The 26,436-nt window shown below is 65.4% G+C and overlaps 1 protein-coding gene across 2 annotated transcripts in view; it reads left to right on the top strand.

Annotated features, from left to right (window-relative positions):
* Positions 1-2,648: 2,648 nt before the first annotated feature.
* The window catches only part of LAMC2 (laminin subunit gamma 2), a 48,278-nt gene continuing 24,490 nt past the window's right edge, over positions 2,649-26,436 (top strand). For both annotated transcript variants that reach the window (XM_062211474.1, XM_062211475.1), the window contains exons 1-3: positions 2,649-2,811; positions 22,829-23,017; positions 24,155-24,290. In XM_062211474.1, coding sequence (XP_062067458.1) covers positions 2,736-2,811; positions 22,829-23,017; positions 24,155-24,290 — 401 coding nt within the window. In that variant the 5' untranslated portion in view covers positions 2,649-2,735. The remainder of the gene's footprint in view (positions 2,812-22,828; positions 23,018-24,154; positions 24,291-26,436) is intronic.

Consider the following 26,436-nt stretch of genomic DNA (forward strand, 5'->3'; position numbering starts at 1 on the left):
CACTTTCAGTGGACGTTTGATTCCTCGGCCCCACTAAGGTTCAGACTCACCTCACAGGGCAGAGCCGCCCCCGGCCCAGCCCCCCGCCCCCGCCCCCCACGTGGTCCCCCGCTGCCCCACGTGGCCCCCCTTTCTGAACTGCACACAGAGGGAGCTGCCTAGAACCCGGTCCTTGGTCTTCGACTGGGCGCAGGGCCCGCGGGTGCCCGTGCTCTGCACTTGGGTTTGTCCCTCTGTCCTGCTGAGTGGCAGCGCTGGACCGATGCCCAGATGTGGGGAGGAAAGAGGGACTGGGGTCGCATAGGAAGGCACGGAGGTGTTGGCTGATGTTTTAAAGCAGGTGAGAAGTTGGTCATAGGAATACACTGACTCCATCTTACCTCCACCTGAACCACAAAACCCCAAACCTGAAGTAAATACCCAAAACGCAGTAAAAATGCAAACCCATTAACACACACACACACACACACACACACCCAGTAAACACCAGGAACCGGACACGAGCCCGATTAGGCCAAGTTTCCCAGAAGCTTCACGCTATGATTAAATAACCAGTCAGCGGGAGCGCTGGAGCAGGGGCGGGGCCGGCAGCGTGGTGCAGGGACCCCTGGCCTCTCCCGGCAGTCCCCGGGTGAGTCCTGGCTGCCCCGCGCCTCCAATCCCGGGGTGAGTCCTGGCCGCCCCGCGCCTCCAATCCCGGGGTGAGTCCTGGCCGCCCCGCGCCTCCAATCCCGGCGCTGGGGAGACCTTGATGGAGCTCCTGGCTCCTGGCCCGTGTCTGGAGAGTGAACCCCCGGAAGAAAGATCTCTGTCCTTCTCTGTCACTCTGCCTTCAAGATAAATACTAAATAATTAAAAAAAAAAAAGAAAGAAAGAAAGAAAGAAAGACGTGGCGCAGACCTCCCATCCTGTGCTGTTTTACCGATTCCAGCCAGCGCAGCTGACGGAGGCTTAGCGAGAACAGCAACAGCTCTCACAGCCACCATCGCCTGGTGCGTCCCGGGCTCCAGATGGGTCCTAACCTGTGTATTTCCCCATCTGCTCTGCTAGGTAAGAGTTCTGTTGGCCCATTTCACAGATGGAGACACAGAGGCTCGGAGGAAGCTAAGGACACTGCCAGGCCCTGGAAGCTTCTCAGAGGCACAGGGCGGGATGCGGCCCTGAGCAGGGAGCGGGGTGGGGGCTGCTTGGAGGTGAGGAGGCCACGGGGAGGGAGCAGGAGGTAGGGACAGGAAAGCAGGACGGTGCCCGCTGGACGTGTTTTGTCCACACACAGATGGCTGCTGCTGGCCGGGGCGGGGGCTCCTGCTGCCCACCTGCTGCTCCAGCCCGGGGCTCAGGGGGTGTTTGCAGATAGACAACCTGGGCGTGCAGCATGCGACCCGTCTGTGCCAAGTCACCCACAGAGAGCCTGTGGCCGAGGGCCGGGCTGCCCGGCTCTGAGACCCTGCCTTGCCCCTTTGAGCGTGGGTGCTCTCTGTGACCGCGTGGTCTCAGCTGTAGAGTGGGGACGTGACTGGGGCCCGCGGTCCACAGGGTTGTCTGGATGAAGACGTTCATGTGTCTAAGGGACTCGCTTTTTAATAATTAATTAGTTTATTTGAAAGGCAGAGTTACAGAGAGAGAGAGAGAGAGAGAGATCTTGCATCCCGTTGGTTCACTCCCCAAGTGACCACAATGGCCCGGGCTGGGCCAGGCCAATCCAGGAGCCCAGAACTCCATCCGCGTCTCCCATGCAGGTACAGGGGCCAGGCACTTGGGCCATCTTCCACTGCCTTCCCAGGGAGCTGGACTGGATGCGGAGCAGCCGGACTCAAGTGGCTGTTCCGTGGCGTGCCACGACAGCTGGCCCCCGGCCAGGACTCCGTGTGCTTGCTCTTCTCATGTCCCAGGACGATGGCAGACCCCAGCACTAGCGCTGTGGTGGCCGACGGCACCCTGTGCAGGTCACCCCCAGCCCCTGTTCTGCAGGGGACCGGCTCAGGCCCCACAGCGAGCAGAACCCCGCAGGAGCTGGCCCCGGCCTCCGGGAGCGGCCTCTGCGTGGCCTGGGCGGGATTCTGGGCAGAGCCTGGGGTGCAGGCGCTGCAGCTCCCGTCCTCGGCCGCAGACGCCTGGGCGGTGTCCGGGCGTGGGGGCGGCATGGAAATCCCCGCCGTCTGGGAGCAGGTCCCCGTGCCCCTGGCCGGCCACAGCCCCGTCTGGAGGCCTTGCTGGCCCGGGAGGGAGGCCCGGGTGGGACTTCCCAGGTCTCCCCCTCGGCCTCCGCACTGGGGCCGAGCAGGGGCGGGGCACCAGCTCCCGCCCCCTTTCTCTGGGGAGTCCAGAGACTGTGGGGGGCGCAGGGGGCGGCCCAGGCCGCAAGCCCAGGTGAGCCGGAAGTCGCCGGCCAGGGAGGGTGGGGCGGAGAGGGCGGCGCTGGGGCCGCGCGGCTGGGGGCGGGGGGTTGCACCCCCGCAGCACCCCCAGGCGCTCCCCCGCGGGTTCTGGGCCGGCCGGCGGGGGGACCGCGGCGGTGCGGACCGGGACCACCCGCAGAGGGGGCGGCGGCGCGCAGGTGCCGCCCTCGCCGCTTGAGCCCGCCCCGCCGGAGGCTGGGCCGCGCCTCGCCCACAGGTGTGTGAGTCACTGGAACGCGGCCGTCTTCCTGTCCGGACTGAGTCAGGCCGAGGCGCCGATAAAACCAGCTGACGGGGGAGAGGAGGCGCCGCGGAGGGAGCGCACGGAGCGCGGCCATGCCCGCCCTCTGGCTGCACCTCTGCCTGTGCCTCGCGCTGCTGCCCGCAGCCCGCGCCGCCTCGGGGAGCGCAGGTGAGAGCCAGGGCAGGGGAGCCGGGGCAGGGGGGAGCCGGGGCAGGGGGGAGCCGGGGCAGGTGAGAGCCCGGGGCAGGGGGGGCCCGGGGCAGGTGAGCGGCCCCTGGGGCAGGTGAGAGCCCAGGGCAGGGGGAGCTCGGGGCAGGGGGAGCCGGGGCAGGGGGGAGCCGGGGCAGGGGGGAGCCGGGGCAGGTGAGTGGCTGCAGTCAGGTGGGCAGGTGAGGGCCGTGGGCAGGAGAGTGGGCAGGGGGGAGCCCGGGGCAGGTGAGAGCCCGGGGCAGGGGGGAGCCTGAGGCAGGTGAGAGCCCGGGGCAGGTGAGTGACCCCGGGGCAGGTGAGAGCCCGGGGCAGGTGATCGGGCCCCTGGGGCAGATGAGAGCCTGGGGCAGGTGATCGGCTGCAGTCAGGTGGGCAGGTGAGGGCCGTGGGCAGGAGAGTGGGCAGGGGGGAGCCCGGGGCAGGTGAGAGCCCGGGGCAGGTGAGAGCCCGGGGCAGGTGATTAGCTGCAGTCAGGTGGGCAGGTGAGGGCCGCGGGCAGGAGAGTGGGCAGGGGGGAGCCCGGGGCAGGTGAGTGGCCCCTGGGGCAGGTGAGTGGTCCCGGGCAGGTGAGAGCCCGGGGCAGGGGGGAGCCCAGGGCAGGTGAGCGGGTTCCTGGGGCAGGGGGGAGCCCGGGGCAGGGGGGAGCCCAGGGCAGGTGAGTGGCTGCAGTCAGGTGGGCAGGTGAGGGCCGCGGGCAGGAGAGTGGGCAGGGGGGAGCCCGGGGCAGGGGGGAGCCCGGGGCAGGTGAGTGGCTGCAGTCAGGTGGGCAGGTGAGGGCCGCGGGCAGGAGAGTGGGCAGGTGAGAGCCTGGGGCAGGTGAGTGGCCCCGGGGCAGGTGAGAGCCCGGGGCAGGTGATCGGGCCCCTGGGGCAGATGAGAGCCCGGGGGCAGGTGATCAGCTGCAGTCAGGTGGGCAGGTGAGGGCGTGGGCAGGGGGGAGCCTGAGGCAGGTGAGAGCCTGGGGCAGGGGGGAGCCCGGGGCAGATGAGGGCCCGGGGCAGGTGAGTGGCTGCAGTCAGGTGGGCAGGTGAGGGCCGCGGGCAGGAGAGTGGGCAGGTGAGAGCCCCCTGGGTGGGAGAGTGGCCCCTGGGCAGGTGAGCGGCCAGGCCCTGGCCCTCTGAGGACCCCGGTGGTCCCGACCTCCTTGGTGCCCCCTCCTGGCCCTCAGCCTGCAGAAGTGAGTGCAAAGGAGATACCCGTGGGCGGCCGGAGCTTTAAGCGAGGCCGCCAGGTGCCAGCCAGGGTCTTCTGCACCTCACCTGCTCCTCCCTGCTCTCCCTCCTCCACCCATGCCCCGTGTCAGGGCGCCACGCTGGCGAGGGCGTTCTCAGTGTGTGTTTGGCTCAGGGATTTGGGGGGACGCGACTGTGTCCTGCGACTGAACCCAGGACCCCTCGTATCACGCTTCTGCGGCTCTGAGAGACTGGCAGTGCCGGTCTCCACGTGGCATTCCCCCCGTGGCACTGCCACGCGAGGCCGTGGTTGCACCTGGTGTCCCCAGAAGCCAGGATCATGTACACAGAACACTCTGGGAGCCTGGCTGCTGGCTGTATGCCGGGCGGCAGGGACCACACACAGTGGCCGTCCGTCCTGCCACGGCTACCGGGGATCCCTGCCCTCAGAATGGCGCTGGACTTTCGTGTTTACGTTGCTCTGGCCTCGATGGCTTTTCCACGGTCGTCTCCACGGTCCCGGGCCAAGAGCCACATAGTCCCACACGTGTGCCTTTGTGAGCGTGAGGTGATGCCTGTGTGCACCTGCTTCCGACACTGTGTGTGTGGCGGTGCGGCTGGGGGCCGCCCTGGGATGAGCGCTGTTGGGGTCCCGTCTCCCACGGCCTCGGAACCAACCTGCGTCCACGCCACCGTTCCTGAACACCAGCGAGGGGTCAGGTGTGGGCCCCAGGCCCCAGGCGTGCAGGCTCAGGACACGGGAGAGGTTTCCCGTGTGGGCCCCAGGCCCCAGGCGTGCAGGCACAGGACACGGGCGAGGTTTCCCGTGTGTTCTTTCGCTTTGCCACTGTCACTGGTTCACTGTGTGTGAACGCATCATACGTCACGTGTGCTTACATATGCCAGTTTGAGAAAATAGTAAAAAACACACATATGAAAACCAGGTGTGGTCCTGTCGGTGGTTCCCTCGGGGTTGGTCCGAGTTGTCCCTGGCCAGTGGGAAGCAGCCCAACACCACGAGAGTAGCCAGTGTGAGCAAGGAAGGAGTCGTCCGTGGCCAGGTGCTCAGGCGGCCACTATGGGCAGACAGCCCGGCTTCTGGGCCTGGACGCTTGGGTCCCTGCGATAAAATAACAAGGGACGGAAACAAACCTTTAGCCTTGGAGGTGGCCACGGCTGCACATTGGTGCCTGGCCCACTGAACGTGCAGCCTGCTGCCCGCCGTCCGGCCAGCTCAGCCTGCCGGGCACCTCGGCTCCCTGTGCAAGGGCGGGCCAGCTTGGGCATGCGTGCTGGGGGTCAGTGACTGTGCACGCTGCTGCCCGCTGCTGGACGCTGTGACGTGTTGGACCCCATTGGCAGCCAAGGGTCCTGGGGGCTGCACATGTTCGGGGAGCCCCGGGCAGGGGTGTCGCTTCCCGTGGTCGTACGTGTGGTCGTACGTGTGGTCTGATCAGCTGGCCTGGCCTCGGGGATTGGCTGTTCCCTCGCTGGTGCCTTCTTGGAAACTTCCAGGCTCCGCAGCCACCCGGAGTCCGCGTCTCCACCTGCTGGGCCACGGCAGTGGGATGCGGCAGCCCTGTGGAGTCGCCGCAGGAGGGAAGACTGATAAAGCGCCTTAAAACCCCGCTTCCTTCAAGTTGGAAGCCAGCGGCCGGGGGCCCCTGAGCTCGGACACCGGAGATCGGGGCTCCCTCAGCAGCTCTGGCTGGGCACGGGCTGTGCCCTGTGGCTGCCGGGCAGCTGTGGTGGAGGAGGTGGTGTGAGGGGAGGGGCAAGGCCCGGTGCTGGGCTCGTGCTGGGCGGTGCCCTGTGGCCTGTGGAGAGGGGATGCTTTGCAGACCGGGGTGGGCGTGAGTGGAATCGTGGTTTAGAAGGTCCCTCGCTGGAGTCCAGCAGGGCCTGGTGCCGCCGTCCACGTGAGAGGTGCCTCTGGTGCTGGGGAAGCCGCGGGCAGAGCGGATCTCGGGAAGGTTAGGACGACAAGGTTGGAAGACTGCTGATCCCACGGGCCTGGGGTCGGAGAACAGTAGGGGAACTAGGAGGAGGAGTCCAGCTGGGGGGGTGTGGTGTGCATTCCACATGACGCCCCTGGGGCCTGAGGACGGGAGAGGAGGCTGGGGGGAGCGGGGGCAGGACCCCGGGAGGCTGGGGGGGGGGGCGGGGGCAGGATCCCGGGAGGCTGGGGGGCGGCGGGGGCGGACACTGACAAAGGGCAGGAGGAGCCTGGGGGACAGCAGAGCTTGGGGGTCCCCAGGGCGCACGCAGGGGACGGTGGATCCGTCACTACCCAGGCCTCTGCCCGCCCCAGCACTGGCGGAGAGGATTCCTGGGACTGTGTCACCCCCCGCCCCAGCTTCTGCTATGGTGGCCTGAGCTCGGATCTGGCCCTGTCACTCGCGCTGTGGGACTGGGGCGAGCTGTCCTTCCATTTCCGCGTCTCCACACTGGACACGGCCAGCATGGGGAGACCTGGGTTGAGTTCCTGGCTCCGGCTTTGGTCCTGGTCATCGCGGGCGCTGGGGAGTGAACCAGTGGTTGGGAGTGCTCTCTCTCAGATCAAATTAAATACATCGTTAGAGGCTTTAAAATTAAAAGTGATCTTGAAATGCATTTTGGGTTCTCAGCAAAACTACCGTGAACGCCTTCATGGCGGCCGCCGCGCTCACCCTGTGCCACTGTGCCACATGGGAACCGTGAGAGCCCTGTGGCCCCTGGCACCTCGGTTGAGGCTTCCCAGCTTGCTGGACCTTCCGCAGTGTTCCTTTTAAATAACAAAATCGGGAGTCAGCCAGTGCATGAAAGATCTCTCTCCCTTTAAATAACAAAATCGGGAGTCAGCCAGTGGATGAAAGATCTCTCTCCCTTTGCCTCTCGCTCTCTGTCACTCTGCCTTTCAAATAAATAAAGCAGATCTTAAAAAAAATAATAACAGAATTGAGAATGTACCCTATATAAAATATCTAGTATATAACATTTTTTAAAGATTTATTTATTTATTTGAAAATCAGAATTAGAGAAGGAGAGACAGAGAAAAAATTTCTATCCACTGGTTCACTCTCCAAATGGCTTCAACGGCTGGGGCTGGGCCAGGCTGAAGCCAGGAGCCAGGAGCTTCTTCCAGGTCGCCCACACGGGTGCAGGGTCCCAAGCACTTGGGCCATTTTCTACTGCTTTCCCAGGCCACAACAGGAACTGGATCAGAGGTGGAGCAGCCGGGTCTCGATCCGGCGCCCATATGGGATGCTGGCCCTGCAGGCGGTGGCTTACCCTGCTGCACTTCTGTGCCACGCCCTGGCCCCAAATGTGTAACATGGTGAAGAGGCTTAAATATGCTCCTTTCCCCCGAGGGATAAACTTGGTAAAATACAGGCTCCGCTGTCTGCCAAGTGTGCAGGAGGCAGGAATGTGGCCGTGCCCTGGGGGTCTCGGGTGGGCGCCGCCCCGTCCCCCTGGGACGTCATTCAGTCGTGTTCCTGGGGACATCGGGCAGGCGGCCGCAGCGCTGGGACGTCCTGAGCCTGGGTTCTCCTTCCTCCCGACGTTCACTCCTGGGGAAGTTTGCCAGGACAAGACCTAACGTATCTACCCCAGGCCCGTGTGGAGTCTGGAATCCGCACGTTAGTCACAGGCCCAGGTGAGCAGGCAGCTGAGTCACTCCGGGCAGGTGAGGTCACCTCTGGGTCCCGTCCAGAGCCCAGGGCTGAGTCCTCAGCGCGTGCGGGCGACTGTCCGCCTTCCCGGCCCCGCCCTGGACAAACACGTGGTGCCAAGGGGCCGTCACGGAAGCAGCGGGTGGGAGGCACCCCTGTCCTGACGGCTTGGGGACCAGACTCCAGCCGTCTTCTCCGAGCGTCACCTTTATTTATCCTGGACGCGTGGATCTCCATGTTTGGGACAAAAAATGTGGCAGGATCGCTCCCCACCACTGGCACCGTGGACGAGTGCCCCTCAAGTTCAGCCGCAGGCGCCCGCCCCGCCAGCCCAGGGCTGGGGCTTCTGTGCAGGAGCCCGCCCGGAGGCCCCGGCTCCCGGCGGTCAGGACAGGGCTGGGCTCCAGCAGGCCCAGTGTGTCAGGGCACAGAGGGTGGCTGCAGTGACCACAGCCATGCGGATGGGACAGGGCCAGACGTGCGGAGCTGGCTGCTCCTTCACCGTCGTGGCCCCTGGCTCCTGTCTACAAATTCCCACTGCGTTGCTTTTCAGGTCTGGGGCGCCTGGGCCGTGTCCGGCTGCCCTGAGGCCCCCTGGTCCCAGCGCTGGCCTTTGCTCACAGATGCCCGAAGCAGCAGGTCTGACGCCTCGCACAGCTCTGGCCCGAGGGCACGGACGGGAGAACGGATTTGGACTGGGCCCAGTGGCTGGTTTGCCAGGAACAGGAGGGGGAGGGGGAGGGGGAGGGGGAGGGGGAGGCCGTGCTAAAGCTCCCTGTGGTGCCGGTCTGGCATTTCCAGCGGACATGAGCGTATTTCAAAAGCACCCGGCTCCTGCCTTGGGATCAGCGCGGTGCGCCGGCCGCAGTGGCCACTGGGGGGTGAACCAGCGGCAAAGGAAGACCTTTCTCTCTGTCTCTCTCTCTCACTGTCCACTCTGCCTGTCAAAAAAAAAATTGAAGATAAGTTTACTTCGGGGCAAAAATTCTTGGGGATTTTTCACAGCGTGCGTCTTCCGTGACCCTTTGCCCTCTCCCGCCGCGGGCGGGCGGCAGCTCCCATGGGTCTCGGGGCCTCTCAGCCAGAGCTCCGGGTGTGTGGGCGCCACCCCTGCCCACGGCCGCCTCGCTGGGGAGAGGGGAGGCCGGCACTGGAACAGGGTTCTGATCTCAGTGAGTCCACAGAGCCCGAGGTCCTGGCTCTGTGCCCGCGGGAACCCGTGAGTGGCAGGAGGGGAGCGGAGCAGGGCTGGTGGTCTGTCCGCGCCCCCTCTCTGGAGGGTCCTTCCTTCTCTCTGTGGGCAATCAGAGGCGGCCGGGCCCTCGAGCCGTTCAGTGCATTTTTCTGAGCTCAAGGCACGCTGCTCAGGAGCGCCGTAGACGGTCCGGGGGTCTTGTCACTAAGGAGCCGGCGGAACACAGTGGAGGTTACGGACAGGCCGCCTTGACTGCGCCACGGTCTCCGGAGCCGCTGCACGAATCGGTTTCCTCTTTGCTTTGTTCAGACTCCTGGTTCCTGCTCTGTTCCCTTGTGGTCACGCCGGCTGCCGGGCATGCTGACCTGCTAATTCTTTTTTTTTTTTTTTGACAGGCAGAGTGGATAGTGAGAGAGAGAGACAGAGAGGAAGGTCTTCCTTTTTGCCATTTTTTCACCCTCCAATGGCCACTGTGGCCGGCGCACCGCGCTGATCCGAAGCCAGGAGCCAGGTGCTTCTCCTGGTCTCCCATGGGGTGCAGGGCCCACGCACTTGGGCCATCCTCCACTGCACTCCCTGGCCACAGCAGAGAGCTGGCCTGGAAGAGGGGCAACCGGGACAGAATCCGGCGCCCCGACCGGGACTAGAACCCGGTGTGCCGGCGCCACAAGGCGGAGGATTAGCCTGTTAAGCCATGGTGCCGGCCTGACCTGCTAATTCTTTATGTGGGAGTTCACTGGCCTACATTCTATTTGAAAGGCAGAGGCACCGTGAGAGTGGTCGTCCCCGGGGCACGCTCCGCACGGCCACAACAGCAGAGCCGGGCCAGGCTGAAGCCGGAAGCCCAGAGCGCAGGCTGGGGTGCAGTGTGGGTGCTCTGGAGCCGGCACCTGCTGCCCCCCAGGGTGCACAGCAGCAGGGAGCCGGCTCGGACGTGGTGCAGCTGGGCCTCGAGCCCGCGCTCCGGCCGGGGAAGCGGCCACCTAACGGCTGGACCTGCCTGCACCTCTGCTGCTTTGTGCAGGGCGCGGACGCCCTTTCTAGGCTGTGGAGGAAACGCTCCCAGGATGCCGTGTGCTCTGTGGGCGGGGGCCGAGGGCTTTCTGCAGGTCCTGACCCTGTCTCCGAGCCGTAGCTGGCGCGAGCTGCCAGGCGCACCCCTCCCGTGCCTACCGCTCCCCTTTCACCCTTGAGCCCAGGCAGACGAGCCCTCTGCTCCTCTGGTGCTGCAGCACAAACCGGCCACTCAGCCCGCTCGGCCCTGGCGCTCTCCTTCCCTCTCCCATGGTCCTCGGCCCTGGTGAGGGCGGCAGGGGCTGCGTCTCCATTGTGGGCTCTGGGCTTGGTCCGCAGCAGCTAAGCCTCCTGCCACGCATGTGTCCAGGCTGGGATGTAGCACACGCTTGGGCGGCCACAGCCACGCAGCCGTGGGCTGAGACATCCGGGGAAATTGTGTCCGTCCAGGACACGTACAGGCTTCCCCTAACATCGCGGAGTGAGCGAGCCAGAGGTGATTCTAAGGGTTGGGTAGCGGGCTGAGCCTCTGCCTGCTGTGCCGGCGTCCCCTGTGGGCGCTGGCTCGAGTCTGGGCTGCTCCTCTTCTGATCCAGCTCCTGGCTAATGCACCTGGGACAGCAGCAGAAGGTGGGGAGACCTGGAAGAAGCACCTGGCTCCTGGCTCTGGATCGGCCCAGCTCCAGCTGCTGCGGGCATCTGGGGAGTGAACCAGCGGATGGGAGGCCTTCTGTCTCTCCCTCTCTCCCTCTGCAACTGTGCCTCTCAAATAAATAAATAAATAAATCTTTTTTTTTTTTTAATTTTTTTTTTGACAGGCAGAGTGGACAGTGAGAGAGAGAGACAGAGAGAAAGGTCTTCCTTTGCTGTTGGTTCACCCTCTAATGGCCGCCGCGGTAGCGCGCTGCGGCCGGCGCACCGCGCTGTTCCGATGGCAGGAGCCAGGTGCTTCTCCTGGTCTCCCATGGGGTGCAGAGCCCAAACACTTGGGCCATCCTCCACTGCACTCCCTGGCCACAGCAGAGAGCTGGCCTGGAAGAGGGGCAACCGGGACAGGATCAGTGCCCCGACCGGGACTAGAACCTGGTGTGCCGGCGCCGCAAGGCGGAGGATTAGCCTGTTGAGCCACGGCGCCGGCCCATAAATAAATCTTTAAAATAAGAGTGGAAACGCGCAGACAGACACAGGCGCTCTGCAGATTGCTCGTCTTACAGGAGGACCCGTACGTTTCCAGATGTTGGTGCCCTCGGGGCCACCCAGGACCCATCCCACCGCGGATACCGGGCGTGACTGTGCTACAAACCCTTAGTGAAAACAGGCGCCTCCCTGCTAGCCAGCTGTGGTGATTTGAATTAAACTGACTCTTGATGGACCCGGACAACTTAAGAGCTGAAAAGATTGATCCACGTCTTATCATCCAGAATTGGCCAGTGATGGAGAAGCAAGCTCTGTCCTTTGTGACAGTAGACGTCCCAGGAGGCCAGTGCGTCATGCAAGGTACAGCCCAGGGGGCTCCAGCCCCACAGCAGGTGCGCCAGGCGGGGTACGGCCCAGGGGCTCCAGCCCCACAGCAGGTGCGCCAGGTGGGGTACAGCCCAGGGGCTCCAGCCCCACAGCAGGTGCGCCAGGCGGGGTACAGCCCAGGGGGCTCCGGCCCCACAGCAGGTGCGCCAGGCGGGGTACGGCCCAGGGGGCTCCAGCCCCACAGCAGGTGCGCCAGGTGGGGTACGGCCCAGGGGGCTCCAGCCCCACAGCAGGTGCGCCGGGTGGGGTACGGCCCAGGGGCTCCAGCCCCACAGCAGGTGCGCCGGGTGGGGTACGGCACAGGGGGCTCCGGCCCCACAGCAGGTGCGCCGGGTGGGGTACGGCCCAGGGGGCTCCAGCCCCACAGCAGGTGCGCCAGGTGGGGTACGGCCCAGGGGGCTCCGGCCCCACAGCAGGTGCGCCAGGTGGGGTACGGCCCAGGGGGCTCCGGCCCCACAGCAGGTGCGCCAGGTGGGGTACAGCCCAGGGGCTCCAGCCCCACAGCAGGTGCGCCAGGTGGGGTACGGCCCAGGGGGCTCCAGCCCCACAGCAGGTGCGCCAGGCGGGGTACGGCCCAGGGGCTCCAGCCCCACAGCAGGTGCGCCAGGGGGGGTACGGCCCAGGGGGCTCCAGCCCCACAGCAGGTGCGCCAGGCAGGGTATGGCTCAGGGGTTCCAGTGCTGGGGGCTCCTCCCGTGCTGGCTCTGTGGAGCGAGGGCAGCGCTGTACCAGGCGTCCTTTTCTACTTAGGGACTCACGGTGACGCCCCTCACATGGAGCTGGATCAGGTGTTGGAAGCTCAGGGTCAGCGCAGGCGGTGAAACGTTCAGATTCTGTTTCCAGGCCCTCATCCACACCGGGGAATCCGAAACCCTGGAAAGAATGACCCCAGGCAGCAGGTTTTAACTCTAGAACATACTAATGGGGCTGGCGTTGTAGCTAGCAGTCGACGATGCCACCTGCTGTGCCAGCATCCCATGTGGGCACCAGTTAGAATCCGGCTCCCTGCTAATGGCCTGGGAAAGCAGCGGAAGATGGCCCAAGTGCTTGGCCCCTGCAGCCAGGGAGACAAAGGTCCTGGTTCCTGGCTTTGGCCCAGCCCTGGCTGTTGAAGCCATTTGGGGAGTGAACCAGTGGATGGGAGCTCTCCCTCTGTCTCTGTAATCCACCTTCTTTAAAAAAAAAAATTATAAACACTTTCATAATCACATGATAATATTTATTTATTGTTGGCTATTATTAACATAACAAATATTTGTCTTGAGCACGTAACTTCCAGTGGCTCTGATCACACACTGAGGGGTGGCAGGTGTACCCCACTTTCCTAAGTAAAGCGCACTTTGAATATTTGTAAAAATGATTTAAGAACTCAGGAAGAAAGAGCTACTTAGAGGGATCTTCCAGGACTCCCCTGCAGGAACCGACGCGCCCGGGTTTCCAGGAGCGCTCGCAGCTCCCCTCTTCCTCGGTGCGCGTGCACGGCACCTCCCAGCTGACCTCACGCACACGGGGTGCGGTGGCCGGCGTGAGGCAGAAGGGCTGCCCGTCCTGCGGCTCCGACGCAGACAACGGTTCCCAACACCGCCTGAAGGCCACGTGTTAGCCTGACTTCTTCGAGCAAACAAGGAGGGGGCGGCCACCTGGAACCGTGGCCCCCGGCTCCTGCTCCACACCGCGCTGCTCTGCCTTCCCAAAGGGGGACAAGGAGCTGTGGGGAAGCGGAGGCATCACGGGAGGCCGAGGGGACCAGGGGCAGGAGGGGAAGGTGTCCCGGGAGCGGGTCCTGACTGCAGGGACGCGGGAGACCGAGGGGACCAGGGGCAGGAGGGGAAGGTGTCCCAGGAGCAGGTCCTGACTGCAGGGACGCGGGAGACCGAGGGGACCAGGGGCAGGAGGGGAAGGTGTCCCGGGAGCGGGTCCTGACTGCAGGGACGCGGGAGACCGAGGGGACCAGGGGCAGGAGGGGAAGGTGTCCTGGGAGCGGGTCCTGACTGCAGGGACGCGGGAGGCCCGGGTCAAGCAGTGCGCAGTGTGGGGACTCTGCGGCGGTGTGCATGGTGCGCGGTGCATGGTGCGCGGAGGGATGCATGCGGGGTTCTGCCCGGACACTGCAGGGACAGGTGTGGTGGGTGGTTCTGCCCGGACACTGTGGGGACAGGTGTGGTGGGTGGTGGGTGGTTCTGCCCGGACACCGTGGGGACAGGTGTGGTGGGTGGTTCTGCCCGGACACCGTGGGGACAGGTGTGGTGCGTGGTGGGTGGTTCTGCCCGGACACCGCGGGGACAGGTGTGGTGCGTGGTTCTGCCCGGACACTGTGGGGACAGGTGTGGTGCGGGTTCTGCCCGGACACTGTGGGGACAGGTGTGGTGGGTGGTTCTGCCCGGACACCGTGGGGACAGGTGTGGTGGGTGGTTCTGCCCGGACACCGTGGGGACAGGTGTGGTGGGTGGTTCTGCCCGGACACTGTGGGGACAGGTGTGGTGGGTGGTTCTGCCCGGACACTGTGGGGACAGGTGTGGTGGGTGGTTCTGCCCGGACACCGCGGGGACAGGTGTGGTGCGGGTTCTGCCCGGACACTGCGGGGACAGGTGTGGTGGGTGGTTCTGCCCGGACACCGTGGGGACAGGTGTGGTGCGGGGTTCTGCCCGGACACTGCGGGGACAGGTGTGGTGGGTAGTTCTGCCCGGACACCGCGGGGACAGGTGTGGTGCGGGGTTTTGCCGAGACACCGCGGGGACAGATGTGGTGGGTGGTTCTGCCCGGACACCGTGGGGACAGGTGTGGTGCGGGTTCTGCCCGGACACCGTGGGGACAGGTGTGGTGCGGGTTCTGCCCGGACACCGTGGGGACAGGTGTGGTGTGGGGTTCTGCCCGGACACTGCAGGGACAGGTGTGGTGTGGGGTTCTGCCTGGACACTGTGGGGACAGGTGTGGTGCGTGGTGGGTGGTTCTGCCCGGACACCGCGGGGACAGGTGTGGTGTGGGGTTCTGCCTGGACACTGTGGGGACAGGTGTGGTGCGGGTTCTGCCCGGACACCGCGGGGACAGGTGTGGTGCGGGGTTCTGCCCGGACACTGTGGGGACAGGTGTGGTGTGGGTTCTGCCCGGACACCGCGGGGACAGGTGTGGTGCGGGTTCTGCCCGGACACCGCGGGGACAGGTGTGGTGCGGGGTGGGTGGCTCTGCCAGGACACTGTGGGGACAGGTGTGGTGGGTGGTTCTGCCCGGACACCGTGGGGACAGGTGTGGTGCGTGGTGGGTGGTTCTGCCCGGACACCGCGGGGACAGGTGTGGTGTGTGGTTCTGCCCGGACACTGTGGGGACAGGTGTGGTGTGGGGTTCTGCCCGGACACTGTGGGGACAGGTGTGGTGTGGGGTTCTGCCCGGACACTGTGGGGACAGGTGTGGTGGGTGGTTCTGCCCGGACACCGTGGGGACAGGTGTGGTGCGTGGTGGGTGGTTCTGCCCGGACACTGTGGGGACAGGTGTGGTGTGGGTTCTGCCCGGACACTGTGGGTACAGGAGTGGTGTGGGGTGGGTGGTTCTGCCCGGACACTGTGGGTACAGGTGTGGTGCGGGGTGCGCGGAGGGATGCGTTTGGGGTTCTGCCTAGACGCGGGGTGCATGTGGGGTGGGCGTGGTGGTGGTACAGGAATGGGTGCCATGTTCCGCGGGGATGTGCGTGGTGGGCGCGGTCGCAGTGGCTGTGGGGAGAATGGACGCGGTGTGCGGTGCGGGGAGCGATGGGTGGGGGAAGCCTCGTGTCGCACAGGTTTCAGGGAGACGGGAAAGATGGCGCAGCTATGAGGCCAGGGCGCCCACAGTTGTGTTCAGAGTTTTTCCTGCTTTTGAGATGTTGGAGAGAAGGCGTGACAGGCTGAGGGCGGCGTCCGGATGGGCGGCTCTCCGGGGGTCCTGCAGAGCCAGGCTGCCCCCACCGCGGGTGGGCACTGCTGGGCAGGGCTGGGTAGGGCTAGCACAGACAGGAGGGGCCGGGAAGGGGAGGAGGGCGAGGACTGAGCATGGCCTCCACACACACGCTGCAGACAGCGTGATGTCGCCTCCCGGCTCTCAGACCCGGGTGAGCCCCGCGCGGCTGGGAGGCAGGAGTGCTGGCAGCCGCAGGTTCAGACAGGACGCTCGGATTCCTGGGCCCTGAGGTCGCCCCACCGCGGCCAGGTGCGCTGCCCGTGCTCCCATTGGGGGAGGACTGGCAGCTCGGGGTGCAGGGAGCGGTCCGGTGGGGAGTCGTCACCTGCGGGGTGCAGCAGCCCCCGGGAGCGCCCCTCCCCATCTCTTCCTGTCCCTGCCTGGCCGTCTGTGTTTGTGACACCGAACGCCACGACGTGGACAGTGAAACCTCTGTGCGCTGTGCTGGGGGATTCCCAGTGGTCCCGGGATTCTGGGGGTTCTGGGTGTTTAGACTCTTGCCTGTGGCCCCTTCTCCCTGCCTCCCTCCTGCTCCATCCCTCCCCTTCCCACCCAGCCCACGGTCCTGGCCTTGAGCCAGCTCGGCCGCAGTGGGCACACAGTGAGAGATGGGACGGCGGCAGAGGCCACGAGGGAGGGGCGCCTGATGGGCTCCTCTGGGGGACCCGGGGTGACGGCCTGGGTGCTCTGGGGCAGCGCTTGGGCAGCAGAGGGAGCAAGCCTGCAGGCCGGTGGGAAAGCTCGGTGCCATGTACGGGACAGGAAGTGGGGGACAGGCCGACGGGCGGGTGTGGGGCCAGGCTGCCCGGGGAGCGGCGTGGCCTTTGTTTCCAAGCGGCTCCCTGGTGGCACCAGGAGTTCGCAGGTCGCAGGCCAGAGCCCCCAAGTGCATTCAGGCTGGCGTCTGCCTGGACACAAAGGCCACGCGTTTGCCCACGGCTAACGTTTCTGCTCCTCACGTACCTTGCTCAAAACCTTCCTGCAGCCCTGGGACTGCCTCACCGGAGCTCCTCCCAGGGCCCCGCCCTGAGCTCAGCCCTGGGGAGGGTTTTGTCTCCTTCCACGCCCGGGCCTGGCTCGGCTCAGCTGGAAGCAGCCTGGGCCCCTCGCTGCCTGCCCCGACCTGTCCCCTGTCGAGTCGCCGGGCTCCGGGTGCTCGGCGGCGCTGCCTGGTGGGTGGACCGCGCCCCTTTGATCCGTGTCTGGCAGGGGGTGGCTGGGAGCCTGCCTAAGAGGCACCTGTGGGCCCGCCGGGGGCGCCATGTGGTTATGATAATGAGTGCCTGAGGGCCGCCGGGCACCACCCACGCTTCAGATCTCGCCCGAGACACCTGAGACGTGCTGACCAGGCACTGGGGTGAACTTGACGAGTCGCCTCCTTTGGCCACGCAAAGAACCCTGGCTTCCGGGAGATCTGGGGCGTTGAGGGGCCCAGGCCGACAGTGGACCTGGCACCCGGGACTCAGGGACCCCTGCTGTCCCCTGGGCTCCCACGGGGTTTGCTCCTGTATTAGCTGAGGCAGGTCCCGGGCCCACGCCTGCTCTGCTGAACCAGGGAGAGGCCGCTGACGAACCAAAGGAACGCAAAACCACCTGAACAATGCCCTGCTTTGGAGTCTGGCCGCTCGTGAGGTCCGAGAGCTGCCAAGCGGTGTTTACGGAGTGGACACAGCTCCTTGGCCAGGGACAGCAGGGGGGAGGAAGGAGGCGGGGTGGGGGGTCGGTCCCGCGAGAGCCACCGCTGAGGGGCCTGGGGAGGGAGTTACAAGAAGGGGGCGAGGAAGCTGCCAGGCAGCAGCAGCACATGTAGGTGTGTGTTTGTTTAAAAGTTGATTCAGTTGGAAGGCAGTGATACAGAGAGAAGAGAGAGAGAGAGAGGTCCTCCATCCACTGGTTCACTCCCCAAATGGCCACAACAGCCAGTGCTGCGCCGGGCCAAAGCCAGGAGCCAGGAGCTTCTTCCACGTCTCCCACATGGGTGCAGGGGCCCAAGGACTTGGGCCGTCTTCTACTGCTTTCCCAGGCCATAGCAGAGAGCTGGGTCGGAAGTGGAGCAGCCGGGACTCGAACCAGGGCCCACAGGGGATGCAGGCACTGCAGGCAGAGTGGCCACAGCGCAGGCCCCTTGATGGATTTATTGTGTACGAAGTCATGATGCTCTGATTGAGGCCTCCTGCAGAGCCGGCGCCTGGGGGCTGGGAGAAGGCCCACTGCTGGAAGTCTGTGTCTTTAGGGCAAGTCCAGGTACGTGGGGACACACGGACTGAGACACATCCGGGTCTCCTGACCATCTGCCTCTTTGCTTGTCAAACACCCTCAGCCCTCCCAGGGTGCAGGTGCTGTGTGGTGTGTGCTGGGGGGTGAGCATGGGGGGCGCTCAGGGGGCAGCAGTGAGCACTGGGGGGGATGAGCATGGGGGGAGCTCAGGGGGCAGTGGGGAGCCCTGGGGCAGGTGCTGTGTGGAGTGCACTGAGGGGGTGAGCATGGGGGGAGCCCTGGGGCAGGTGCTCTGGGGCAGGTGCTGTGTGGTGTGCACTGCTGGGGGTGAGCATGGGGGAAGCCCTGGGGCAGGTGCCCTGGGGCAGGTGCTGTGCGGTGTGCACTGGGGGGGTGAGCATGGGGGGCGCTCAGGGGGCAGTGGGGAGCCCTGGGGCAGGTGCTGTGCGGTGTGCACTGGAGGGGGGGCGAGCAGGTGAGTGGAGAGGACAGGAGGGAATGGTGGGGGCTGCCGCGGTGCGTGCCAGGGCTCAGGTACTCTCTCCGTCCAGCGCTAGGTGGGCTTTTCCTGCCAGCAGTGCACGGCCGTGTGCGCAGATCTGCCTGGTTTCAAAAGAAACTTTAAACACTGTTGGCCGATGCTTAGAAATCAGCACGGAGCCAGTCTGTCTGTTTGGGAAACGGGCGGAGGCGCCGGCTGCGGTGGGCTTTGCCCGTCACCTGTCCTCGGCAGCGTCGCCCTGCTCCCGCCCGGTGCTGTCCCGGTGGAGTCCCCGGTGTGCCTGCGCCCCGGTGCTGTCCCGGTGGAGTCCCCGGTGTGCCTGCGCCCCGGTGCTGTCCCGGTGGAGTCCCCGGTGTGCCTGCGCCCCGGTGCTGTCCCGGTAGAGTCCCCGGTGTGCCTGCGCCCCGGTGCTGTCCCGGTAGAGTCCCCGGTGTGCCTGCGCCCCGGTGCTGTCCCGGTGGAGTCCCCGGTGTGCCTGCGCCGTGCCAGTGGGAGTGGAGGCTCAGGAAGTGGCCCCAGCACCACCTGTGTTCACCTCTTTTATTCAGCCCATTTGCGGGAATGTTCTAGAACCCCGAATGGTCAAGGTTTTCCAGTGGTGGGAAGGACCAGTGGCCAGTTTCGGGGAGTTAGTCTGGACTTGGGAGATGTCTCCGGTGTCTGGCAGCGATGGGAAGGGGGCTGTGTGTGGAGAGCCCCTGGTTCTGCAGGTGGGCACCTCTGGAACGCTCCCTGTTGCGCCAAGTGCAGGGCTCAGCAAGGCTGGAGAGAGAGCGTCGTCCCAGCGTGCCCAGCTCCTGTAGCCCGGGCGGCCTTTGCCCACGCGTCGCTCACTGCGGCCAGCAAGGCCGGGCCTGCGGGGCAGGGTCTGGGGCTGCCGCTGGGGCCTCCCCTGCGGGAGCTGCAGTGGGCACCACGTGGCTGTGGGTTTAAAGTCGCAACACCCAGTTCTTCAGAGCGGAGCCCTGGAGCAGGGAGATGGCAGGTGGCTGGGGCAGGCGGTATGAAAGGATGGTGAGGTTGTCTCTTGGTGAACTCTACACCAGCTGTGCTCTGGAGGTGAGCGCACACAGCGACCAGAGCTTCCCGGGTGTGTGTCGGGAGAGCCTCAGCTTGGCCCAGTTCCGTGAGGAAGCCTGGGAGCGTGGATTGAGCTGTGAGGTCGGCCGTCCAGGGGGTCCAGCCCGGGAGTGTGGACTGAGCTGTGAGGTCGGCCGTCCACAGGGTCCAGCCTGGGAGTGTGGACAGAGCTGTGAGGTCAGCCGTCCACGGGGTCCATCCTGGGAGTGTGGACTGAGCTGTGAGGTCGGCCGTCCACAGGGTCCAGCCTGGGAGTGTGGACTGAGCTGTGAGGTCGGCCGTCCACAGGGTCCAGCCCGGGAGTGTGGACTGAGCTGTGAGGTCAGCCGTCCACGGGGTCCAGCCCGGGAGTGTGGACTGAGCTGTGAGGTCGGCCGTCCACGGGGTCCATCCTGGGAGTATGGACTGAGCTGTGAGGTCAGCCGTCCACAGGGTCCAGCCTGGGAGTGTGGACTGAGCTGTGAGGTCAGCCGTCCACGGGGTCCAGTCTGGGAGTGTGGACTGAGCTGTGAGGTCGGCCGTCCACGGGGTCCATCCTGGGAGTGTGGACTGAGCTGTGAGGTCGGCCATCCACGGGGTCCATCCTGGGAGTATGGACTGAGCTGTGAGGTCAGCCGTCCACGGGGTCCATCCTGGGAGTGTGGATCGAGCGCTGTGAGGTCAGCCATCCACGGGGTCCATCCTGGGAGTGTGGACTGAGCTGTGAGGTCAGCCGTCCACGGGGTCCATCCTGGGAGTGTGGATCGAGCGCTGTGAGGTCAGCCGTCCACGGGGTCCATCCTGGGAGTGTGGACTGAGCTGTGAGGTCGGCCGTCCACAGGGTCCAGCCTGGGAGTGTGGACTGAGCTGTGAGGTCGGCCGTCCACGGGGTCCATCCTGGGAGTGTGGACTGAGCTGTGAGGTCAGCCGTCCACGGGGTCCAGCCTGGGAGTGTGGACTGAGCTGTGAGGTCGGCCGTCCACGGGGTCCATCCTGGGAGTATGGACTGAGCTGTGAGGTCAGCCGTCCACGGGGTCCATCCTGGGAGTGTGGACTGAGCTGTGAGGTCAGCCGTCCACGGGGTCCAGCCTGGGAGTGTGGATCGAGCGCTGTGAGGTCAGCCGTCCACGGGGTCCATCCTGGGAGTGTGGACTGAGCTGTGAGGTCAGCCGTCCACGGGGTCCAGCCTGGGAGTGTGGACTGAGCTGTGAGGTCGGCCGTCCACGGGGTCCATCCTGGGAGTATGGACTGAGCTGTGAGGTCAGCCGTCCACGGGGTCCATCCTGGGAGTGTGGACTGAGCTGTGAGGTCAGCCGTCCACGGGGTCCAGCCTGGGAGTGTGGATCGAGCGCTGTGAGGTCAGCCGTCCACGGGGTCCATCCTGGGAGTGTGGACTGAGCTGTGAGGTCAGCCGTCCACGGGGTCCATCCTGGGAGTGTGGACTGAGCTGTGAGGTCAGCCGTCCAGGGGGTCCAGCCTGGGAGTGTGGACTGAGCTGTGAGGTCAGCCGTCCACAGGGTCCATCCTGGGAGTGTGGACTGAGCTGTGAGGTCAGCCGTCCACGGGGTCCATCCTGGGAGTGTGGATCGAGCGCTGTGAGGTCAGCCATCCACGGGGTCCATCCTGGGAGTGTGGACTGAGCTGTGAGGTCAGCCGTCCACGGGGTCCATCCTGGGAGTGTGGACTGAGCTGTGAGGTCAGCCGTCCACGGGGTCCATCCTGGGAGTGTGGATCGAGCGCTGTGAGGTCAGCCGTCCACGGGGTCCATCCTGGGAGTGTGGACTGAGCTGTGAGGTCAGCCGTCCACGGGGTCCATCCTGGGAGTGTGGACTGAGCTGTGAGGTCAGCTGTCCACAGGGTCCATCCTGGGAGTGTGGACTGAGCTGTGAGGTCGGCCGTCCACGGGGTCCATCCTGGGAGTATGGACTGAGCTGTGAGGTCAGCCGTCCACAGGGTCCATCCTGGGAGTGTGGACTGAGCGCTGTGAGGTCAGCCGTCCACGGGGTCCAGCCTGGGAGTGTGGACTGAGCTGTGAGGTCGGCCGTCCACGGGGTCCAGCCTGGGAGTGTGGACTGAGCTGTGAGGTCAGCCATCCACAGGGTCCAGCCTGGGAGTGTGGACTGAGCTGTGAGGTCAGCCGTCCACGGGGTCCAGCCTGGGAGTGTGGACTGAGCTGTGAGGTCAGCCGTCCACGGGGTCCATCCTGGGAGTGTGGACTGAGCTGTGAGGTCAGCCGTCCACGGGGTCCAGCCTGGGAGTGTGGACTGAGCTGTGAGGTCAGCCGTCCACGGGGTCCATCCTGGGAGTTTGGACTGAGCTGTGAGGTCAGCCGTCCAGGGGGTCCATCCTGGGAGTGTGGACTGAGCTGTGAGGTCAGCCGTCCACGGGGTCCAGCCTGGGAGTGTGGATTGAGCTGTGAGGTCAGCCGTCCACGGGGTCCAGCCTGGGAGTGTGGACTGAGCTGTGAGGTCAGCCGTCCACGGGGTCCAGCCTGGGAGTGTGGATTGAGCTGTGAGGTCAGCCGTCCAGGGGGTCCAGCCACGCCCCCTCTCTGCTCAGTTTTCCCAAGCAAGAGGCTGGGACGGCTCAAACAAAGGCGTCTGTGTCAGTGAGGGCAGTGGGGTGAGCTGCTCCCTGTGAATAAATCAACACCCAGAGAGTTGAAGTGCGTTGCCCAGAGTTGGGTTTTGGTTCAACTCTCTTATGTTTTTATTTAAAGCTTTATTTATTTATTTGAAAGGTTGAGCAACACACACACACACACACACACAGAGAAAGAGAGGCAGAGAGAGAGAGCTAGAAAGAGATCCTCCATCTGCTGGCTCACTCCCCAATTGCTGCAGGAGCCCGACCTGGGCCAGGCCGACGCCAGGAGCCAGGAGCTCCATCTGGGTCTCCCACGTGGGTGCAGGGCCCAAGCACTGGGCCACCTTCCACTGCCTTCCCAGGGACATTAGCAGGAGCTGGATCAGAAGCAGAGCAGCCAGGACTCCCTCTGGCAGTTCGATATGGGATGCTGGCGTCAGGGGCAGCCTGGCCCACTTCACCAGAGTGCCAGCCTCCCCTCCAGGTCCATTAACCTCAAGGCCCCCGTCTTTGTCCTGCGAGCTGTGACTAGAACTGGTTCTGAGTCCGCCGGGCTCCAGCCACCTCGCTGGGTCTTCCCGCGCTCCCTGCTGGCCAAGCCACCGCAGTCTCTGTGCACCATCTGCAGGGCGACCTGTCCATATCCTGGCACCACTGTCCCCTCTGACGTCGGGGGATCGGCTCCCGGCCCCGACTCTCGCTGGGGGATGGGTGTTGTGCCTGCACGGTGACACCTTTGCTGTGCCGGGGTCTTCTCCAGCCGGTGTTCTTGGTGTGTGGAATCACACAGTGGTTTTTTGTTTTTTAATGAATTCCTTACAGATTTGTAAACCAGGAGTTTCCACTGGAAAACCTCTCATTTCACTCGTCTGGTTTCTCTGGAGGCTTGGGTGATCTGGCAGCCCTGTGCTCGCCCTGTCCTGGGTGGCAGCTGCTTCTGGGTTGGGAGCACGGACCCTGGCGGTCTCAGTGTGCTGCAGCTCACCGCCCCCGCCCTCGCCCCTGCCCCCACCCCGTCCCGGGTGAAGTGACCTCGCGGAAGCCCTCGCTGGCTCTCGGGGTCACGACGGGAATCTGGGCCGTTGCTCCGATTGTTCTGACTTGTCTCTCCCGTCCCCCGCAGTGTGTGAGTGCAGCGGGCGGTCCCGGCGGTGCATCTTCGACCAGGAGCTGCACCGGCAGACGGGCAGTGGCTTCCGCTGCCTGGACTGTGAAGACAACACGGACGGCGCCCACTGCGAGAGGTGCAGGGAGGGGTTCTACCGGCCCAGAGATGGGGACCGCTGCCTGCCCTGCGGCTGCAGCCCCACAGGTAGAACAGGGGGAGCGGGAGAGCGAAAGAGAAGTAGGGGGCAGGCTGGCCGACCCCGGGCCACGGGGAGTCACCCGCGTCCACAGCAGCTTGCAGGGGGGTTCCGGGGTGTTCAGGGAGCTGGAAGCAGCTGGCGCCCCGGGGGCCGGCTGGCTGGAGTCCTCCCCCGCCCCCGGACAGCCCAGGGACAGAGCCGTCTGTGCAGTTACAGGGATCGCTCCTCCCCACTCCGCAGTCTTCTGCCCAAGGTGGGTGGGGGGATGTGTTCCTGTGCTCTGCGGCTCTGGCTCTGCTGGGGAGACAGCAGGAGCACCTGGCGGGCTGTGCGCCCCCCAGGAGACACTGGGCTGCAGCCAGAGCAGGTGTTGGGTGTGCACAGATGGGTGCAGGCAAACAGTGAACGTTAATGAGTAGAGAGGTCGCTCTGTAGGCGGGCTGGTTTGTTTTCTGAGCACCTCGACTTGACACTGTTACCTCTAGAAATCCATTAGTGGTATAGCAGGCATCAGCCTAATGAGAGCCTCGCCTTGTTACGAGGAGCCAGTTCTCAGCGGCAGCTGGAAGAGTGCGAAGGCGGGCAGACTCCCTGGAGCGGAGTTGTGGGTGCAGTGTGCTTGGAGGGTCCTCCCAGGCCCCCCGGCCGGCTCCTGCTGGGTGTGTCAGGTTGGCTCAGCTCCATGCCGGCTTTGGGTCCTGTATCCGAGTCGGAGAGCTGCTGAGCACAGGTTTCCGGGCCCAGCTGGCCTTGCCATGTCCCCTTGGCCACACGACCTCGCTGGGAGTCACTGGCGCTGGGTGCCCTGCAGAGACTGGCCGCCCAGCGCGCGCTTGCAGGACTGAATCAGAGCAGCTCTTTGGAGCAGTGGGCTCCAGAGAGGTCTCTGCCCCGTGGAGGAGGGGACGCCCCCCCCAGTACCGACACCCACTCCCTCCTGGGGACCCACGTGTTTACGAGAGCTCCTGTGCGAAGCGCTGGGGCCAGAGCAGAGCAGACAGGGGAGCGCCCTCCCTGCCCCGCCCCTTCCTGGGAGGCCCTGGGTGTTCATTGAGCTCCCCGGGGTGGGGGTGGGGGCTCTCCCGGAGATGACCCATTTCCCTCCCTTCTCTCCTCTCCCCTCCCCTGCCTGGGGGTTGCAGGTTCTCTCGGGGCCCAGTGTGACAGCGCTGGGCGGTGCAGCTGTAAGCCAGGGGTGACGGGGGACAGGTGCGACCGGTGCCACCCAGGCTTCCACACGCTCACCGAGGCCGGGTGCAGCCAGGACCAGAGACCAGGGTGAGCATGCGCGCCCGCCACCGTCACCTGCACGGCCCTGCAGTGACGCTGGCTTCCGTCCCAAGCCCCTGCTGTGCACACTCAGGCTGACCTGAAGGGCGTGGGGCCGGCCTCGCTCATGTCGGTGTGGGGGCCTGAGCCAGCGGAGGGTCAGCAAGCTGCCCGCTGCTGTTGGTGAAGGTGGGCCAGACTCCCCCCACTCTGCCCGAGTCCCAGCCCCACCCTGGAGCAGCAGGCGCCCCCCCGCCCCCACCCCGCAGCTCCTGAGCCCCTTGTCTTGTTTTCTGGAAGAAGATGGAGAAGGACCGCAGTCCACAGGGCCGCGGGTGTGGGGGGGCTGGGAGGGCGGCTGGACTCGGCAGAGACGCCCCTGTCCCGGCCCCGGCGCTCATCGTCCCCAGTGTTCACAGCCCTGCACTGCCCACCCCCCCATGACCCCCCACTCGGGTCCCCAGTGTTCACAGCTCTGCCCACCCCCCATGACCTCCCACTCGGGTCCCCAGTGTTCACGCTCTGCCCACCCCCATTACCTCCCACTCGGGTCCCCAGTGTTCACGCTCTGCCCACCCCCATTACCTCCCACTCGGGTCCCCAGTGTTCACAGCTCTGCTCACCCCCCATGACCTCCCACTCGGGTCCCCAGTGATCACAGCCCTGCACTGCCCACACCCCATGACCTCCCACTCGGGTCCCCAGTGTTCACAGCTCTGCCCACCCCCCATGACCTCCCACTCGGGTCCCCAGTGATCACAGCCCTGCACTGCCCACACCCCATGACCTCCCACTCGGGTCCCCAGTGTTCACAGCTCTGCCCACCCCCCATGACCTCCCACTCGGGTCCCCAGTGTTCACGCTCTGCCCACCCCCATTACCTCCCACTCGGGTCCCCAGTGTTCACGCTCTGCCCACCCCCATTACCTCCCACTCGGGTCCCCAGTGTTCACAGCTCTGCCCACCCCCCATGACCTCCCACTCGGGTCCCCAGTGTTCACAGCTCTGCCCACCCCCCATGACCTCCCACTCGGGTCCCCAGTGATCACAGCCCTGCCCACACCCCATGACCTCCCACTCGGGTCCCCAGTGTTCACAGCTCTGCCCACCCCCCATGACCTCCCACTCGGGTCCCCAGTGTTCACAGCTCTGCCCACCCCCCATGACCTCCCACTCGGGTCCCCAGTGATCACAGCCCTGCACTGCCCACACCCCATGACCTCCCACTCGGGTCCCCAGTGTTCACAGCTCTGCCCACCCCCCATGACCCCCCACTCGGGTCCCCAGTGTTCACAGCCCTGCACTGCCCACCCCCCATGACCTCCCACTCGGGTCCCCAGTGTTCACAGCTCTGCCCACCCCCATTACCTCCCACTCGGGTCCCCAGTGTTCACGCTCTGCCCACCCCCATTACCTCCCACTCGGGTCCCCAGTGTTCACAGCTCTGCCCACCCCCCATGACCTCCCACTCGGGTCCCCAGTGATCACAGCCCTGCCCACACCCCATGACCTCCCACTCGGGTCCCCAGTGTTCACAGCTCTGCCCACCCCCCATGACCTCCCACTCGGGTCCCCAGTGTTCACGCTCTGCCCACCCCCATTACCTCCCACTCGGGTCCCCAGTGTTCACGCTCTGCCCACCCCCATTACCTCCCACTCGGGTCCCCAGTGTTCACAGCTCTGCCCACCCCCCATGACCTCCCACTCGGGTCCCCAATGTTCACAGCACTGCCCACCCCCCATGACCCCCCCCCCGGCCCCCCAGTGATCACAGCTCTGCCCACCCCCCATGACCCCCCACTCGGGTCCCCAGTGATCACAGCTCTGCCCACACCCCATGACCCCCCACTCGGGTCCCCAGTGTTCACAGCTCTGCCCACCCCCCATGACCTCCCACTCGGGTCCCCAGTGTTCACAGCTCTGCCCACCCCCCATGACCTCCCACTCGGGTCCCCAGTGTTCACAGCTCTGCCCACCCCCCATGACCTCCCACTCGGGTCCCCAGTGTTCACAGCCCTGCACTGCTCACCCCACATTAGCGCCCCTGGGCCCCCAGTTCTCCGCAGCCCAGGTCTCTCCTTGCCCGCCAGGCCCAACGCAGCAGCGCCCTCCCTTCCTCAAGGGAGCAACCATGGCCTTGGCCAGCTTGGAGCAC

Source organism: Lepus europaeus, chromosome 14 (genome assembly GCF_033115175.1).
Source record: "Lepus europaeus isolate LE1 chromosome 14, mLepTim1.pri, whole genome shotgun sequence".
NCBI classification, from domain to species: domain Eukaryota; kingdom Metazoa; phylum Chordata; class Mammalia; order Lagomorpha; family Leporidae; genus Lepus; species Lepus europaeus.